Source organism: Syzygium oleosum, unplaced genomic scaffold, assembly GCF_021117445.2.
Source record: "Syzygium oleosum isolate NSW1041296 unplaced genomic scaffold, Sole_v2.1 Sole_v2.02, whole genome shotgun sequence".
In the NCBI taxonomy this organism is placed as follows: Eukaryota; Viridiplantae; Streptophyta; class Magnoliopsida; order Myrtales; family Myrtaceae; genus Syzygium; species Syzygium oleosum.
Window position 1 is genome coordinate 1,562,351 of NW_026607486.1, and position 15,687 is coordinate 1,578,037.

Genomic DNA, 15,687 nt, shown 5'->3' on the forward strand with positions numbered 1-15,687 from the left:
AAGTGTAAGTAAGTTTATTAACGAAAACTCGCGCGAAAACACGGTATGGCCCGAGAGTTTTTGCTATAAGTGTTAAATTTAAGAAGTCGCGGAATCATAATATAAGCCACTCAATTCATCCATGCATATCTGATGTGAGAGTTCAATTTATCTCAACTTATCATACACTTGCACACATCTCTCGAGAGTTATAACTACTCAACACTACTCATATCTTAAGATTCGAGGTTGCCGAGCCCATCGACCGCACTTCCCCTTGCATGTTCGCAACCCGCAACTCTCCTCGAGATTGTGGCGCTCAATTACACAAGTCTGGCTTGCTCATAAAACGACCCCGACTAATGAGCTCGTTAAAGAAAGACCGAGCGCTCGATCACCGAGTCAATCGCGATCACTCGGATGACAAGTTTTAGGAATTGATAAGTGAAAGAGAGAAGGGTACTTAGGATTTGAAGCCATGCGTCGTTGGCCGATGGCAAAGTGGGTGCTGAAGGCACTTGTTTGTGGCCAGATCCGGCCAACCCAATGGAAGTAGGCCCCAAAATGGAAGTATCGCAGTCCCAAAAGCCACTAGTGATCTTCCCCATCCACTCAAATCTAAAAAGTCTCTTTCTGCAGGAGCACCACGCCCACCTCACTATAAAGACAAAACGAATTTGGCCAACATGAATATGTTCCTCGCAAAAGGAAGGGAATAACCAAGGTGCAATGATTGGCAAAAGAAAGGGATAGATCATCACATTTGCAAGTACATCAATTCTCCCCTTTTACTTCTAACTAGCAACATGCATTTAGTAGTCTCTGCTCGAAATGGTTTTACCTCTCCGTTCTTTTAACGGGATTAAGTTAATGTGTCCTTAAAAAGAATGTTAATATAACACATAATAAGTATGTTCTTTATGTAAAAAGAACGCTAAGAATGTTAAATTAGGAGGTTGAGAAATTCAAATGTGTATCTTTTTCAATTACGAAGCACAATCATTTGTAGCTTAGTAAGGAAGAGAGAGAGAGAGAGAGTTGAAGAGAGCTCCAAAGAAAACTCAATTGACGTTCCAAAGTCAAATCACAATCATGATTATCGATGACGGGACCCGAGTTAATTATAAGAAATCGGCGACTACGACAATACTTGATCTCGATTTAGAGAACTCTTTACCGAGCCTGAAGTTCATAGATCACTCAATCATTGTCTTTAGATGACGGGATATCCACTGCAAACCATGGTTCATTCAATCCATTATTGACAAGGTCTAGACACGAAATTGCCTTCAATCCATGCAATGATGCCAAGGTTCATCCAAATATCTCACATCAAGTCTGCAGGCTTGTGTGCTTCCACATCTAAGGAGTCGCTAAGTTCAGGGGTGATCAAATATATCCAGTGCAATTACAGATCAAGTCTTAGCCCAGGCAAAAAGTTACTTACGAAAGGGAAAGAAACAACCTGGGAGACATCTACCATCCCCACAAAAACGTTGTTTTTTTTTATTCCTATTTCCAACCGCACTCCTCCAAAAGAGCTCGTGTGTCTTTACACTTCATCTCCCTTCACCAACAACCCTCTAGCCTCTTCACACCCACCACCCTCCACTCCCGCTCCATTGGAGGATCCCATCTCGACGGCGGTTAGCTTCTTCGCCTTCAAGGCCTCGCCTTCCCAGTCGGTGCGACCCAGCACCACGTAAAGTATGGACACAGAGCATGCCGCCTGTGCCGAGAGCAGCCCGAACCACAGCCCACTGAACCCCACCTTGAGCCAGAAGGCCAGCCCCACGGCCACGGGGGTGCCCACGAAGTAGAACGACCCCAGGTTGATGCGGGCACCCACAGCGGGCCTCGCTGTGCCCCGCAGGATGCCGCACCCGGTCGTCTGGGGGCAGTTGCCGAGCTCGCAGAGGCCCATGATGGGCATGACGGAAGCAACCAGCGTGGTGACCAGCTTGTCTTTCGTGAAGAAGCTTGCCCATTTCTCTCTGAGGAGGATCGTCCATGTGATGTTGATGATGGCCATAATGAATGCACATCCCAATGCGACCAGGGCTGCCAATTTGGCCTTGTATGGCTTGCCAGCTCCGAGTTCGTTTCCTACCTGCAGGATTTGGCAACATTTTGATAAACATTAATCTGAGATATTTGATGCATCTATCTACTTCTGTCCCACTTGCTGTTTGCAATTAAGAATAGGACAGCCGATCGTCCTAAGTAATTTAGGGGCTCTAGGACTAATCTTTATCATCCAGCAATGATAAAGAGATTGATAGTCATGATTAGTACAGGAGTGCCTGAGAAAAAATGTATTCTCGAATGGAGACAGATGAAATATAAATGAAACATAGCAAGGACACAGACTCAACATATGTTTTCAATATCGTGCTCGACTCCAACAAGTCTATACTCTATACAACACTGTTTCCATAATAGACTTGACTTGAGAAAGTGCAGTTTTCATTTCTCCCGTCTAATTAACAGGGAGACAAAGCACAGACACAATGTCATTTGAACTGGTTTAATCACCGACATTTGGAAAAGTTCTAATGAAAAGGAAGCAAATGCTCGAATGGTGGTGAAGCCTCATCACACGTAGAGGATGACACAGCTGAATTTGAGTGATGCAGTGTCATAACGCATCAAATGCGAAAACAAGATGAACCATTATAGGAGTTTCAAGAGCATGAGAGGGAATAGTAAAATGTGGACTAAAGAAGCATTGCGCCAACTTTAGCCACTCTGAAATGGTAATATACCCTTGAGACAGAAACAACGGATCTTACCCTGGCAGAAACACAACCAGCTAGGGCCATGGGCACAGTGTACATCATGCTGGTAGTTTGGATCAGAACCCCGGTGGCAGCCACCGCGGCCATGGGGTTCGGCAAGTATCCCGCCAGGACTGTCACAATCTCATACCACCACCACTCCAGGCAAATCCCGAGGCAGCTTGGCACCGCGAGCCTCATCAGCGGTACCAGACCATCACAGACCCGCCTCATCCCGGCCGTCCACTGCATCTCACATCGCCCCGACACGTACACGTACGCAGCCATCAGCCCCACCATGTTCACATTCGTCAGCACCGAGGCCACCGCCACCCCTGGCACGCCCATCCCCGCACCGACCACAAGCGCATAGTTGAGCGGGACGTGGAAGGCAACGGCGGCGAGGGAGCAGTACATCATGGGCTTGGCGACGCACTGGGACCGGAGGAACACCCTCAGGGGCTGCAAGAGGGTGTTGGTGAGAAGGTCGGGGAGGGAGTACATGCAGTACGCGGCGGCCATGGCCGTGATGTCCCTGTCCTGGCCCATGAAGATCATGATGGGCTCGAGGTTGACCCAGAGGAGGCCGATGGGAACGATCGCGATCAGGAGGATCAGGACCATCCGTTGGAGGGAGAGGGCCAGGAGGTCCCAGTTCTTGCTCCCGTAGGCCTGAGCGCAGACCGGCTCGAGCCCTGAAGCGAGGCCGACCAGAACAGAGTAGCCCGTGATGTTGGTGAAGCCGATGGACAGTGCTCCTCCTAAGCACAGTAAGCAAGAAAGTCCATTTCTTTTTCGCACGAATCGAAGCGTTTATGGAAAACAGATATTGATCAACTCGAGATTCACACGAGTTTAGCACGTTAATAAAGATTATAGTATTTCACAATGGGATTAATTGGAGGCAGAGCACAAACCGAGGAAGGCTACCTGCGAGCTCTAGGCTTCCGAGACGACCCAAGAACAGGACCGACACAACTTGTCTGACGAAGGCCAGTAAGTTCATGGCCGTGATGGGGAACACCATGGCTAATAGTTCTTTTAGCTCTTCAACGACCTGATAAAAGGAAGCAACTTCTCCATGTTCATTGTTATGAAAAAGAAATTGGAAAGGAAATGAAAGGACTCAACTTTGTTAGCGTGAAATGTCGGTGCTTCTAGTGAGGTCTTTTACCTGAGAAGGAGAGGGGAGTTTGTGAGGAGAGAAATCTGCGTCTTTTGCTGCCATCGATTCGGAGTAAAGCCAAATGCAATCTGCGCAAGAGGAGAAAAAAAACACAAAGGAAGCTGAATCAATCCAACAGTGCAAAGAAGAACAAAATCAGAGAAAGTGGATTCGAAAAGGCAGGTCCTTTGTAATGGCAACGTAAAGAATCAACAAAACTATGGACCAACAACCAAGAAACTGGAAACCAGGCAATACAGAGAGACTGCAGAAGAAGAGAAAAGACCCACCCAAGTTCTAGTTTTGACTATTCTATGGAAGAGGGAAATAGCTTGCGCATACAGAGATGGAGACCGAGAGGAGGCATGAAACAAACGGAAAGCAAACAAGGTGCTTAGCAAAGGAAGAAACCGGAGGATAAAGAGTTCATTTTGATCAGGCTCTGTTTTCACAGGGTCAGCCTAGTTGCTGATACATCAGCGAGAGGACGGTTATGGCAGAGAGAGAGAGAGAGAGAGAGAGAGAGAGAGAGAGAGAGAGAGAGGAGAGAGAACAGAACAGAACAGAACTTCCTGATGGCGGCGAAGCAGAGAGCAGGAAGGTGAAATGTTTCCAACTTTTTTCCACTTTTGCTTCTTCCAAACAAAGTAAGGTGGAAAGGTCAGGGGGGTACGACGGTTTAGTGCGGGAGAAATGGAGGGACATCGGCTCATCTTCTTAATAGGGCCATAAATATGGTTAGGCGAAAGAGAGAGAGACAGAGACCCACACACACTACAGAGAGAGAGCTAATTCTGCACTTAAATTCATAATCATTCAGCTTTCTCCTTCAGGTTGAACAGACATAATCATTTCGGACAAAAGGGTAACTTGTTCTGACGAACTGGATGGCTTTTTGCAATTTGCTCCACAAGGTTTTTTCCTTAAATAACGAATAACCGCAAGAAATTTTTAATCTGTTGCCAGCAACGCCCCGGCGCCGCGCCGGCGCGTTGGCTTTACTGGCTTTCCTTACGGCAATGGGCACTTTGTCAAATTATAATTTTTCTTTTCCTGTTATCTTTTCCAGAAGAGACTGTCATTTTTTGTTTAGTTTTGGAATGAATTAGATGAAAAAGGATATGATTTCTGTCGAAATAATAAGAATGTCAAATCGTCCTAATCTTAATACAGTAGGAGATCCGGTTGGGAGCCCAGGGGCCATTGGCCAAGAGCTGGTGACTCTCGCCGGCCCCTAGGCGAGAGTTGCGAAGCCCTCACCTAGGCCCTCCCGAGCCATAGCGACCCTTGCCTAGGGGCCAGCGGAGGCTGCCAGCTCTCAGCCAGTGGCCGATGGCCCCACCCTTATGAAGACAAAAGAAAAGAAAGTAAATTAAAGAAAAATTAAAATCTTGGAAAATTTTAAAAAAATTGCCCACGACGGCATTAGGCACGCCACTGTGTCACGTTAGACGGTTAACTAACTAGACTGCTGATTGGATAGCCACGTCAGTAATTTCAAGCAAAAATTAGCCAAAATAACTACATTGGTAATTTGTTAAAAGGTTTATGACTAAATTGACAAATCCTCGAAAGATTTAGGACTAAATTAATACAACTAAAAAGTTTAGAACTGAATTAGTGGCCATGCAATAGTTTTAGGACTTTTTGAACAATTTTTCCTACAAAATTGCAAGTTTCTCTCACAAAATTGGACTTTTCATGATTTTCAACGGGAAAATTGTCAAAAAAGTCCTAAACCTATTGCACTTTTGCCAATTCAGTCTTAAACCTTTTAAGTTTGTCAATTCAATCATGAACCTTTTCACTTCTTGCCAATTGAGTCTATTCGGCCAATTTTAACCGGCCGGCGCTGACGTGGCCGCCGGCCATTCTGCCAACGTTGACGTGGCAATTTTTAAAAAAAAATTTCGAAAATTTTAATCTTTTTTTTTTTACTTCTTCCCTTTAGCTAGTCCAGCGACCGGCAACCGGCCAAAGGCGAGGGCCGGCGAGGTCGACCTCGTCGGCCTTTGGCGAAGCTCGCCCATGCCGGTCACCGACGAGGGCGAGGCTCGCCCAGATTTGGCGAGGCCGACCACGCCGTAGCGACCCAAGCAAGGGAGATGGGTCGCAATGACGAGGTCGGCCTCACCAAATCTGGACGAGGTCGAGCCTTGCTCAGAAAAGGTGAGGCCGACCTCACCATCGCGACCCATGCGAGGGAGATGGGTCGCGACGGCGAGGTTAGCCTCGCCTTGGCTAGGCGAGGCCGACCTCGCCCAGATCTGGCGAGGTCAACCTTGCCCAGCCAGGAGCTGGCGAGGCTCACCCTCGTCGGTGGCCGGTGGGGGCAAGCTTTGTCAGAGGCCGATGAGGTCGACCTCGCCGGCCAAAGGGAAGAAGTTAGAAAAAAAAAGATTAAAAAATTTGAAAAAAATATTTTAAAATTGCCACGTCAGCATTAACCGGACGGCCGGTGGCCATGTCAACACTGGCAAGCCAAAATTTGCTGGATGGACTCAATTGACAAGAAGTGAAAAAATTTAGGACTAAATTGGCAAACTTAAAAAGTTTAGGACTGATTTGGCAAAAGTGCAATAGGTTTAGGACTTTTTTGACAATTTTCCCAATTTTCAACGATAGCTTTATTATGTTTTTGGGAAAATTTGATTTATGATGAGAACTAGTTCTCTTCACACGTTTGTTCTTGGTTGGAAGTGGATGTCAATGGTCTTTTAGGAATAGAATAGTGGGGTGAGCAAAAGAAATCAGCCGGATCGAACCGATTTGGCCAGTTCTGGGTAATTTCCAGGGGCATTGATCCGATTGGTTCCAAAAAAGTGGAACCGGTGATTTTCAATCCGATTCCACTTGAACCGGACCGATGATTTTTCTTTTATAATTTTTTTTTGGTCCTGAGGAGCTCCTCTTGGAAGAGCTCGAGGCAGGCCCAGAAAGGGACGATTTCACATGCCATCATCGTGCCTATAAATATCTTGCAATCTCCGTATTCCCGAAACCTCATCAACGATGGTGCTCGGTCAAACCCCGATTTGTGAACTTTGGACATCGATAAAGCACCACTTAACTCAAAGCTTAGATTGGCTCCTGTTTCCTCCCAAGTACTCTCGATTTCTCTGGCTCGTGAATGCTTTTGTGTCGACCTACGTGCTTTTGGATTTGGCAGGTGATTTATTCTTTTGTTCATTCTTGTCTAGGGTTTTCTTCATCTTTTTGGGGGGCTATTGAAGATGGTGTCCAATGCGAGCGAGAAGAAGCCTGCTCAAAATAAGGCGGCCACTGCATCCAAGAGAGTAGGAAAGGCTGCGGCATCGTCGATGGCGGCGGCTTCGTCTACTTGCTGAGACGAGCGCTTCAAGCGTCTGCTATGGTCTTCTTCATTGACTCCCACCCATCTCCCTTCTCAAGCCAACTGTGTATGGCCCGAGTCTGGGTAGAACTGGGAACCAGACTGGAACCGACCAGTCCGATCTAGTTCCAGAATCATTCGGTCCGATTCCCGATTCCAAAATTTTAGAACTTTGGAACGGAAGTCACTAATTGGTTCCCGGTCTGGAGAACCAATCACCCCTATAGATTAGTGACAGATCTTGACAGTAAGGTAAGTGCTATATGTAAGCAAGAAATTTGTTAGGAAAATATTTACGGATGCATCAAAATTTCATATTATTAATGTCAATTTTCCCTCTACTTTTTTACATTGAGAACAACGCAACTGCCCTCTAAATGGCGGAAGCTAAATTGGAAAGTTAGTTCATCTTTTTTTTTTTGTTGCTAAATCGAACCTTCCATTGCATCAGAAAAGTACAATATTACACAGAAGAGTTAGAGCCTTCATCAACACGATAAATTAAAGAAGACTCCGCTAACACTAAGTTTTTGACTCTGTTGAGGAAAACTCCTATTGATTTTGAAGTTGACAAAACTTTCTATGTTATTGTAAATCTGATACTTATTCTGAACAAATTTATTCCGGGTCTGTATATTCTGGAAGCTCAGAAGAAAGTTATTCAGACTTTACAAACTGTCAAGTATGTTTTTGAAGACCCATATAATCTAGGTTCTGAGATTCAGACGCAGAAGTTATTCAGATGCAGATGCAGATGCAGAAGCAAAAGTTATTCGAGATGCGAGATGCGAGACGAAGAAATTATTCGGACGCAGAAATTCTTGAGACGCGAGACGCAGAAGTTCTTTAGATGCGAGACGCGACGTGAATTTCTTCGACGCGAATTCGGAACGTGTAACACAACAGCTAGTGATCTGGCATGGATTTCACAGAAGGAATGTTCTGATTGTCTCAATCTCAATCAAATTGATTGACAATCAAACATCACGACAAGAATGCATTACAACGGACAAAGCTCTACTTATGGAAACCAAGATTCTAATTGTATGGGCGACCAGAATCAGCGGGATTCAGAATCTGTCATCCAACGGCTACTCAATCCTTATTATACAAATCTGTCCAAGGTGAAGATTAGAAGATGATCCTCTGAAAGCTGTCCAAGGGCTAGTAGAGGAGTATTTAAAAGGATCAACGAGCAGCAGAAGGAAGTATGGAATCAAGAATCAACAAGTCCAAAGTCTGAGCATACTCCAATCATTTCTCTTGTCATTCTGAGCCAAACATTAAGATCTTGAGGGACACTTTGTAAGAGTGATTGTGTGAGATAGAGAGTCCTATCATACACAAGAGTGTTAACACTCAGAAGTTGTAATTCCTCTTGATTACATAGTGAAATCCAGCCGGTAGGCTGTAAGCGTGGGAGAGTGGACGTAGGATTGCTATAAGCCGAACCACTATAAACTTGTGTACAGATTCTCTATCCATTATCTCTTACTTTACATTCTGCACATCAAGAGCACCGTCTTTATAATCTGTCTTGAATCTGAATTTTATTCAAACTCTTCTGTGATTTATTTTGTTTCCGCATAAATTATCAAAAATTGTTTAAGATCACCTATTCACCCCCCTCTAGGTGATCCTTGCTAGCTACATCAATTGGTATCAGAGCAGGTTGCTCATTTATTGAAGTGTCTTACTTCTGAGCTAACGATCTATATGGCTAGCTATGGTGCTCCAGGGCTCATTGAAGGACGAAGAGCAACAACAGACCACCATATTTCGATGGCAAGGAATATAGTGTCGGAAGAATAAGATGAAGGCATTCATAAAGTCAATTGATCACATGCAATGGGATGTTATCATCAGAGGAGTCAATCCAAGATCTTCTGATTCAAAAGAAAAGGCAGATGCAAGCATAGCAACAGATCTTCCATTATCTCAAACTGAGATATCCAAAAGAGAAATCTTAGATTCCAAAGCAATTTATTCTCTCTATTGTGCTTTATCTCCTATTGAATATAAAAAAATTGCTGCTTGTGAATCAGCTAAGGAAATCTGGGATACTCTCCTTGTCACTTATGAAGGAACAGATCGTGCCAAGGAAACTCAAATCAATCTTTTGCTTGGTCAATATGAATCCTTCAAAATGAAGCCTAGAGAATCAATTGCTGATTTGTATGAGAGGTTTACTGATATAGTAAATGGTCTTGCTTATCAAGGATAACCAGTTCCAGATGCAATGAAAGTCAACAAACTTCTGAGAGGACTGACAAATCAGTGGGATAACATCAAAAAATCTCTTCGAGAAATACAAAGGATCAAGCCTCTATCAGTGAATGAGTTAATTGGAACTCTTCAATCATATGAGACTGAGAAACGGAATGAGGAGAATGAATCCAGAGGTAATAAGTCAATTGCTTTGAAGACTAACGTTGATTCTGATGCAGATTCTGAAGATGAAGATGTTGATGATGAAGAACTAGCTCTCTTTATAAAGAAGTATAAGAAAATGAAGATCAAAGGAAGAAACCTCAAAAGTAAGAAGCCTTTTGAGAAGAAGAAGTCTTTCGATGAAACAGAGAGATCAAAGGATGTTATATGCTTTCACTGTAAGAAACGTGGACATATTAAGCCAAATTGTCCACTTCTGAAAAAGAAGACCAAGTTTGAGAAAGCAAAGAAGGCCTTAAAAGCAGAAACCTGGAGTGATACAGAGTGCGAAGACAGTGACGAAGATATCTCAAATTTCTGTCTAATGGCTAAGTCAGACTCAGACTCAGATTCAGATTCTGATCCTAAAGTGGAGATTGAGGTAAAACATTCTGACATGCCTATTGAAATATCAAATTACATTGATGAATTATGCTTTGAATTTAAGACTGCTCTTAAATGCATCTCTTCTTTGAAAAAGGAAAATTCATCACTGAGGCAACAGGATGTTTCACAAAAAGAAAAAATCGATTTTCTTCAAAAAGAATTTCATCAAGTCAAGGAAAGTCGAGATTTCCTTTCCAAAGAAAATGCGGTTTTGAAAAAGCAAGTTTCAGAAATTACTTCCAAGTTTTCAAAGGGTTCAGAAACCTTGAAGCATATCCTTTCTATCCAAATTCCTTACTACAACAAATCTGGTCTCGGATTTGTGAAGGAAAGTGATAGCTTGATTGATTTTCCAAAGGTCAAGGAGAGATTAAAACAAAGACCTCCTCGACAAGCTTATAAAAACCATTTCAAAAGGAATTTTATAAAACCTGTTGGCCGAAGTGCACTCAGGTGCTCAAAATGTGGAGATCCACAATATTTTGAGAATGAATGTCCTAAGGTCTGGAGACCTGTTCGAAGAGATTTTGTTAAGACAGCCTATACTAATGCTCAAGGACCCAAACAAATTTGGGTACCAAAGAAAACTTGAGATGTTGTGTTTTTTGCAGGTTACCACAAAGAGAAAAAGGAAGTGGTACCTAGACAGTGGATGCTCTAGACATATGACAGGAGATCCAAGCATATTCGCTGATCTACACAGTCTGAATGGTGAAAAAGTTTCCTTTGGAGGAAATACCAAAGGAAAAATCGTTGGCAAAGAAACAGTTGAAATTGGAGGACTTATAATCAATGATGTCTCTTTGGTGAAAGGACTTAACTACAACTTGATAAGCATAAGCCAACTATGTGATACAGGTTTCAGAATCAACTTTGAAGAAGATACATGCTCAGGGACAAGCAAAGATTCTTCTCAAACATTTACAGGAAGAAGACATGGCAAATATCTATCTTCTAGATGTCAATCCAAACTCCACTCATTGCTTGATCTCAATCAAAGAAGATGAAGATCTATGGCATAGAAGATTGGGGCATATCAGTACGAAACAAATCTCAAAGATCTCAAACAAGAAACTGGTTCGAGGTCTACCAGATTTGAAATACAAGAAAGCAGAGTTATGCAATGCCTGTACACTAGGAAAGCAAGTAATGAGCTCTTTCAAGTCTATACATCATGTTTCCACTAATCGTGATTTGCAGCTTCTTCATATGGATCTATTTGGACCAACAAGAACTCAAAGTATTGGTGTTTGATGAGAAAGCAGATGAAGGATTCTTCCTTAGATATTATACTACAAGTAAAGCATACAGAGTCTTCAACAAAAAGTCTCAGACTGTGGAAGAATCAATGAATGTAAAGTTTGAAGAAAACATTCAGACTCACAGAGATGAATCTGAACCATCTCCCAACATTCAAGAGTTATCAGAAGATCATCAACAATCAGTATCAGAAGGAAAAGAAGGAAAAGAAGATACAATACAGACTCAACCAGAAAGTTCAGAGTCTGCAGATTTTCAGAAGGAAAGATTTGACAAAAACCGAAAACATAAATCCAGTCATCCGAAGAACCTCATCATTGGAGAAATAGAAGATGGCATCAAGACAAGATCCAAACACAAAGAGAATATCGGCAACTTGGCATTGATATCGAAATAGAACCAAAAGAAGTTGGTGAAGCTTTAATGAGATGAAAGTGGATCGATGCTATGCGGGAGGAACTTCAGCGATTCGGAATCAATAAAGTATGGGAGCTTGTGCCAAGACCCAAAAATCATCAAGGAATTGGAACAAAATGGGTATTCAGAAACAAACTGAATGACAAAGGGAAAGTTACACGAAACAAAGCAAGACCGGTTGCAAAAGGCTATTCTCAAGAAGAAGGCATAGATTATGATGAAACATATGCACCAGTTGCAAGATGGACGTGAAAAGTGCCTTTCTGAATGGATATATCAAAGAAGAAGTATATGTAGAACAACCACCTGGTTTCGAAGAACCTAGAAAGACTGATTATGTCTACAGACTCAAGAAGGCTCTTTACGGTCTGAAACAAGCACCTAGAGCTTGGTACGAAAGGTTAAGTAACTTCCTTCTGCAAAATGGCTTCACCAAAGGTAAGGTTGATACAACTTTATTTGTTAAGAAAAATGGTAAGGATTTCCTACTTGTTCAAATTTATGTTGATGATATAATCTTTGGATCTTCTAACGAATTGCTTTGCAAGGAATTCTCAAAAAATATGCAGAACGAGTTCGAGATGAGTATGATGGGAGAATTATCATTCTTTCTTGGCCTTCAAGTGAAACAAACCAAAGATGGTACATTCATTTGCCAAGAGAAGTATGCAAAGGAGATTATCAAGAAGTTTGGATTACAGAATTGCAAGAAAACAGACACTCCCATGTCTCATTCATCCAAACTGGACAAAGATGAAAATGGTAAAAAGGTTGATCAGAAGGTATATAGAAGCATGATAGGTTCATTATTGTATCTAACTGCATCTAGACCTGACATTCTATTTAGTGTCTATATGTGTGCAAGATTTCAATCAGACCCAAGGGAATCTCATTTTTCTGCAGTAAAGAGAATAATCAAATACATTGGAACATATCTAATGTTAGGCCTTTGGTATTCCAAAGATTCAGATTTTACTCTTACTGGATATTCTGATGCTGATTTAGCTGGATATAAAGTGGACAGGAAAAGTACTTCAGGTACATGTCAACTGCTTGGGAATATGTTGGTATCCTAGTACTCAAAGAAGCAAAATACAGTTGCACTTTCTACAGCAAAAGCAGAATATGTAGCATTGGGAAGTTGCTGTGCACAGATTCTGTGGATGAAGCAGCAATTACAAGACTTTGATATTGAAGAATCAAGTGTTGCAATCAAATGTGACAACACAAGTGCAATCAATTTGACAAAGAACCCAATTCTTCATTCTCGAGCTAAGCATATTGAAATCAAGCATTACTTTATTCGAGATCATGTTCAAAATGGTGATGTGAATATTCAATTCATTGATTCTAAAAATCAATTAGCTGATATATTCACAAAACCTCTTGATAAATCTTCATTTGAATTCATAAGAGACAAATTGTGCATCACTTATCCATTTTCTTGAAGTGTTTGATAGACAGGAATTTTTCAGACTCATGTATTCTCAGTCTGAACATTATTCAGACTCACAAAGTAAGGTACGTTCCTTATTCAAATTTTTGGCGGGTATATTTTTGGCATTTTTTGCAGGATATTATTATAATCGTTACTTTTGGAAGCAAATCAGGTATGTATTCTAATTTATCTGATAAATTGTGCTTAATATATTGTTATGATATCATCACGTTTGATTAAGCTTCATAAAGTATATTTTCTTCCTACTTGCTTGGGATATCTTTTTATTTTCTAAAAATAACTTTTCCTTCCAAAACTTATCCACCTCCTTTTTTAAACCCGTCCTTCTCTTCAAAACCCTATCAGTACGATCTTTTACTCTCAAAACCCTTCCGATATTCAGAGACTCTCCTCTTCTTCCTCCAAAGATCGAAACTTTCGTCTCCAAAAAGTGTCATAATGCCGGTCAAGATGGTGGCCCGTAGAAGATCGTCCCGTATTCTCAATCAAGACTTAAAGTCTACTGCATCGGCGAAATATTTGGAAGTTTCAGACTCAGAATCCGACCATCTTGAAGACCGTTCTAAAGCAACACCTCCTCAGCGATCGTCGCCACCGAAATCATCCGGTAAAACAAATTTTCGTTTTCGAAGTATCAATGCTTATCAGCGGTTAAAGAGAAGCAATGCCTCTGAATCGGTTCTGCGTGACTGTCTTAAAGACAATAATTTACTCTCTGAAGAACATCTCGCTGAAACCTACTCTGAGTTTTGTTGTAAAACTGACAAAGTTCCAACCCGCTCGACCCCACAAGAGACTTCCTCCAGAAAGGGCAAAGAAAAAGTTGGAGAAGCTTCAACTCCTTCTGAAAAGAAATCGGTTCATGTAAGCCCTAAGTCCACTAGTGCTTCAAAATTTGTTGTTCCTGATGATGATGCACGATTTTTTGAGACTTTTGAGATAAAGGTGGGAATAGCATCTGGTTTGCCTGGAACAGGAAGTTTGTTCAGAAGCACTGCGTATCACATGTGCTATAAGTTGTTACTTGCTAGAGGAGTAATGAACAATAGAACTGTGGATTTCGAATACCTGGAGAAGGCTAGTATTGTTGTACAGCACCTGTTTGAGAAGTTAGGGATTTATGAATTTTGCCTTCAATCTGCCAATACTTATGCTGAATTAACTGCCTACTTCTATTCCAATCTTTCAATTCTGTCACCAAATTGGATTCAGTTTACTGCTGGTGACAAGAAAGTTGATTTAAAAGCACATGAGTTGGTAAGGATAATTGGAGCCACACACTCCAATTTTACTCCGTTGGCAGTGAATCTTGAAGAAGCTTCTCAGGTGGCTTCTGAAAATCCAAACTTTGCTCAAGGATCAAAGCACCATCTCTTCTATTCTGACTTATCCAGACGATCTGTGATCTTGCATAAGATCATAATCAACTGTTTGAAGCCAAAAAATGCCTCAAAAACTGACTTATCAAAATCAGAGATAAAGCTCATTTGGGCTATCTTGAAAGGTCAATCCTTCTCTCTCCCTCACCTCATCATATTCCATATGTACAGAGCATTACAGAAGGATAAGGGTCATCTGCCATATGGAGCTTTAATCACTCGTATCTTCATGTTTCTCAATATATATATTCCTGGTGAGTTGCGTGAAACCATGCTACCTCTTATGTTTGTTGGAGAACGAATGCTCTCCAAAATGAAGAAATTTGAAGATGTAAGGGACAGAGTAAAAGGAAAAGAGGCTCAAAAGTCAGAGGTAAAATCTGTTGGCAAGAAAGTTGAGAAAGTAAAGGAGCAAAGGAAAAGAACCAGTTCAGCCAGCAAGCAGCCTGATTCTCCTACCCCACTAAAAGTGTATAGCAAAAAACGTAGAATTCTTCTGCATGATGAAAATGATGAAGCAGAAGCAGAACACTTTGAAACATGAGGCCTAGAACATGTTCCTGAACCAGCTTCCAAGGTTTCAGAATCCATTCATGCAGAACATGTTTCTGAAGATCAATCACCTGTTCAGGGGGAGATTCTACCAGAATCAGCCACAGGGTACAATCAGTCTGAGGAAGCTAATGTCCAAAGTCAGCCATCCGAAAATCAGAACATCCTTTCTATTCTGCTTGAGATTAAAGACAAGCAAGCTGCTCTAGAACAACATATGCAGAATCTACAGAACATTGTTGAGGAAAACACCAAGGCTCAACAACTTCAGGCAGCAGCAGATAAAGCAGCATTAGAGGAAGCCATTACTATGTGCTCATCCAACATGGATAAGGCCATAAGTCAATGCAGTTCGAAGATTGAGGAGGCTGTCTCAATATTGGAAAACTTTCAACTGATTCGTACTCCTAAAAAATAGCCTGTATTTCAACATTTCTCTCTACATTTTTTTCAATTGGTCTGTAATATATCTCATACTTATTGTTAGACTAGTTGATTAGTTAAATCTCAGTGCCTTATTCTCTCTATTA

The 15,687-nt window shown here is 41.8% G+C and overlaps 1 protein-coding gene across 2 annotated transcripts; it reads right to left on the bottom strand.

The window, feature by feature from the left end:
- Nucleotides 1–1,207: 1,207 nt before the first annotated feature.
- On the bottom strand, nt 1,208–4,605 carry LOC115686743 (protein DETOXIFICATION 54). 2 transcript variants are annotated; one of them, XM_030612131.2, is made up of 5 exons: nt 4,491–4,605; nt 3,931–4,010; nt 3,687–3,813; nt 2,772–3,517; nt 1,208–2,089 (listed from the first exon to the last, which is right to left on the bottom strand). In XM_030612131.2, the coding sequence occupies exons 2-5, from the start codon at nt 3,982–3,984 to the stop codon at nt 1,532–1,534; spliced, it is 1,485 nt and encodes a 494-aa protein (XP_030467991.1). In that variant the 5' UTR covers nt 3,985–4,010; nt 4,491–4,605; the 3' UTR covers nt 1,208–1,531. The 2 variants fall into 2 exon arrangements, with proteins under 2 accessions (XP_030467991.1, XP_030467990.1); XM_030612130.2 differs by lacking the exon at nt 4,491–4,605 and adding an exon at nt 4,212–4,461.
- Nucleotides 4,606–15,687: the final 11,082 nt, after the last annotated feature.

Excerpts from the sequence above, each read along its gene's own strand:
- LOC115686743 (XM_030612131.2), bottom strand. The coding sequence starts at position 3,984 with ATGGCAGCAAAAGACGCAGATTTCTCTCCTCACAAACTCCCCTCTCCT. Across the intron at positions 3,518-3,686 it reads CGGAAGCCTAGAGCTCGCAG|GAGGAGCACTGTCCATCGGC; the intron begins GTAGCCTTCCTC and ends TACTGTGCTTAG. Across the intron at positions 2,090-2,771 it reads CTGGTTGTGTTTCTGCCAGG|GTAGGAAACGAACTCGGAGC; the intron begins GTAAGATCCGTT and ends CAAATCCTGCAG.